The sequence below is a fragment of the Geospiza fortis genome, unplaced genomic scaffold, assembly GCF_000277835.1.
Source record: "Geospiza fortis unplaced genomic scaffold, GeoFor_1.0 scaffold381, whole genome shotgun sequence".
Lineage (NCBI taxonomy): Eukaryota > Metazoa > Chordata > Aves > Passeriformes > Thraupidae > Geospiza > Geospiza fortis.
In genome coordinates, this window is record NW_005054348.1 from 154,948 (window position 1) to 157,962 (window position 3,015).

At 43.1% G+C, this 3,015-nt stretch overlaps 1 protein-coding gene across 1 annotated transcript in view; it reads right to left on the bottom strand.

The window, feature by feature from the left end:
* The window catches only part of FMN2 (formin 2), a 154,356-nt gene extending 152,483 nt beyond the window's left edge, over positions 1 to 1,873 (bottom strand). Inside the window, 2 exon segments of the mRNA XM_031058791.1 lie at position 1; positions 3 to 1,873. The exon segment at position 1 is cut by the window's left edge and continues 109 nt beyond it. Coding sequence (XP_030914651.1) covers position 1; positions 3 to 1,828 — 1,827 coding nt within the window. The 5' untranslated portion in view covers positions 1,829 to 1,873.
* Positions 1,874 to 3,015: the final 1,142 nt, after the last annotated feature.

Genomic DNA, 3,015 nt, shown 5'->3' on the forward strand with positions numbered 1-3,015 from the left:
AATAGTCTGCAGAGCTCACCTTCTCTGTTATCTCGCTTTTGTGACTAGACACCTCTTCTGTCCAGTCTGCAGAGCGACTGAACAAACCTGCCAAACTAGCAGACCTCTTCTTCCTGACTGAGACTTTTTCCTTTTTGTGGAAGGACTCCTGCCTCCTTGTGAAAAGCGGGCTCTGGGATGGGGAGGGAGAAGGTGAATGGTTGGGAGAACTCAGTTGCCTAGTTGTGGTTTTGATGTAACAGGGATTAATCAGATAGGGCTTAAAACATCGGGAACCAAGCATAGGACTGTCCGCTGTTCCTTCAGAGGACAAACTGCCATTTTTCATTTCCTTGGATAAGCCATTATGCAGCTCCTCTTGACTGGCTGACAGAGTGTGTTTCCCTTCCTGAGTCTCAGCAGCATGATCACGGCCTGCATCTGAAATACCACTCTCTGTTACCGAGCCCTGAAAATCAAGAGGCTGCACTTCAGCAATTTTAGCCTCAGCCTCTGCCACTGGAGATGGAAAAGGTTCTGTGGAGCTGTGTGTCTGAGCCCCATTTTCTACTGCAGTTCTATCCAAACCATCTTGTAGGTCGCTGGCTACAGCATCCACTCCAGCAACGGGCTGCTCCTCAGTCAGCAGCTGACGTTCCTGTGTTTCAAATAAGCTGTTACCAGGAGAGCCTGTGCCATTCACCACTTCCTTCAGTTCACGTTCAGCTGCACAGGAGACAGGAACGCTTTCCACAATTTCCGATGCCGCTGGAAAAGCCCCCTCAGTGTCTGGGCTCCTCTCTTTGTCAGTGGTAGTTACTGAAAAAAACCGTTCAAAATCTAAGGGGGTTGCTTGAGAATTAGCCATGTGTCGGCCCATTGTTTTGGTGACAGAGTCCTCAGTTCCAATGTTAATTGCCCCCTGCTGCTGCTGCTGCTGCAGTCTAATAGCTTGCTGGATATCAGAAAGCAAATCCTCTTGTTCTGCGGCTGAATGGAAACTGTATATATCCGTATCAGAGCCAGAGCTGGTCCTTTGTCCATCCTGTGTCTCTGCAGCAGCTGGAACAGTTTCATTTCTGATTTCAAAATGTTCAACATCTGTGTCTGAGAGACCCCCTTCATCTGCAGAGATGCTTATATCGGGAGTTTTGGTCACAATTGAATGAGTACTGTCCAGCTCCCCAGGCTGCAAGGCCTGGCTTTCCAAAACATCCTCCCGTGAACTGCTATTCCCATCTTTAGCCTTGGACAGATTTTTTCTAATCCTCAGATTTGAAAACACAGAGGGCCTGGAGTCCGACTTACCCTTCTTCTTCCCCGATTCGCTTCCCTTTGCATGCTTCCCCAGTCCCCTTCTGCCTCCTGATACCTTCTTTGTGCCGTCCGTATCCTTGGGCCCAGAGGCATCCTCTCCTCCTTCTTGCACATCACCTGCATTTTTCTTTAGCTTCCCATCTTGATTCCCCATGATTTTTTGCCGTACAACGCCTTTGGCAATCAAGCCATCCTTGCGGGTTTCATTCCTTTGGCCTGCTGGAGAGATCCCCTCTAGCGATCCAGGTTTGTTTGCAGGCGGCGGTGATGCAAGTGAGGCAAATGCTTGCTGTGCCTCTCTCCCATCTGCTGGAGCTGCCTTTTTGCATAATGTGCTGCTTGCACTGGGCTCCGCTGGGACATGCTCAGTACAGCACTGAGAGCTGCAGACAGCTCCTTCCAATGGCTGCTGCTCTTGGAGCTGCCTGCTCGCCGGGTTTCTGCTGCACTCTTGTTGCTTTAGGAAGGATTCTGTGAAAAGTGTTTCCTTTATAAAAGTCACTTCTTTTTCCACTGTTTTTATTGCCTGCATTGCAAGCTCAGCTTGTCACCAAATCATTTATGATTTCAGTACTTCAAGCTCCTGAAGGGAAAAAGGAGAAAAAAATAAGTTAAAGCAAGGTACTTTAATTACACTGCAACTGCTCAAACAAATAAACTAACAAACTTGGAAAGAGAAATATTATGATTATTTAATAGTTTATAAGGTGCTTAAGCATATGCTGCTTTGACAGATTACACAATACCTTGGATAATTTATATGCTTGCTTTCTAAAGGATACCAAAACAATATGGAATTTTAAAAGAGTCATTCTCCTTTTGAAGTGGCTAAAATAAAGATAATAAACAGAAAGTTTTTTCCACAGTTTTAAAGAGTTGCACTCAAAATTCAATGCATTGTGGTAATTATGCTATAAAAAGCCTCCCACAATTTGTATTCTGAGAAGGTAGATATACTGTTATTCCCAGGAGAAATCAGCTCATCAATATTAAAACATATCAGCATTGTTTTCCCTGATAAGAACATCTGGCATGAAACAAGATAAAACAAAAAAGAAAAATAGCAGTATTCAAATGCTACTAAGGAAAAAGATACAGTAAAGTACTCCTCTGTTTCACCCAACATATTTAATAATTGTTTTAGGTGGGAACACTTCCTAACTACTTCGGAAACTTGTTCAAAAGTTTTAATCAGTTGCTCCTTCTCCTTCATTTTTGCTTTAGATGTATAAGCTTCAATATTTCATAAATACATTTCCTGAACTTTTAGACAGATATTTCCTCCCACTTTCAAAATTTAGAATTAATATAACTGGAATAGAAATCAAAGGATTTGAGAATGCAAAATTGCCAAGTTGGATCACTTCAGCTGTCCAATACCTTGGTTCAACACCAAACAGGCAGTAATTAGATAGATTTTCTGTTTATAATTTACCATCTCTAAACTGCCCAGTCTATTAGACTCAGTTTCTGTGAAAGACTTTATGTATTCCTCATGGCTATGAAATTCCTCACTTGCAATTTCCCTTTCATCAGCTTAAACCAATAACTTCATTCCAGGGAAACACATTCTACTGGTTTATCTAACTCTTACTTTTAATGTAATTCCTACCAGAGATTTCACCTCTTTTCTCTGCCTTAATAGACATTAAAGAAGAAGGAGTGGCATTCACATTTTAAAACCAGCACAGTCATCCTCCCCTCACACCCCCCTGCCCC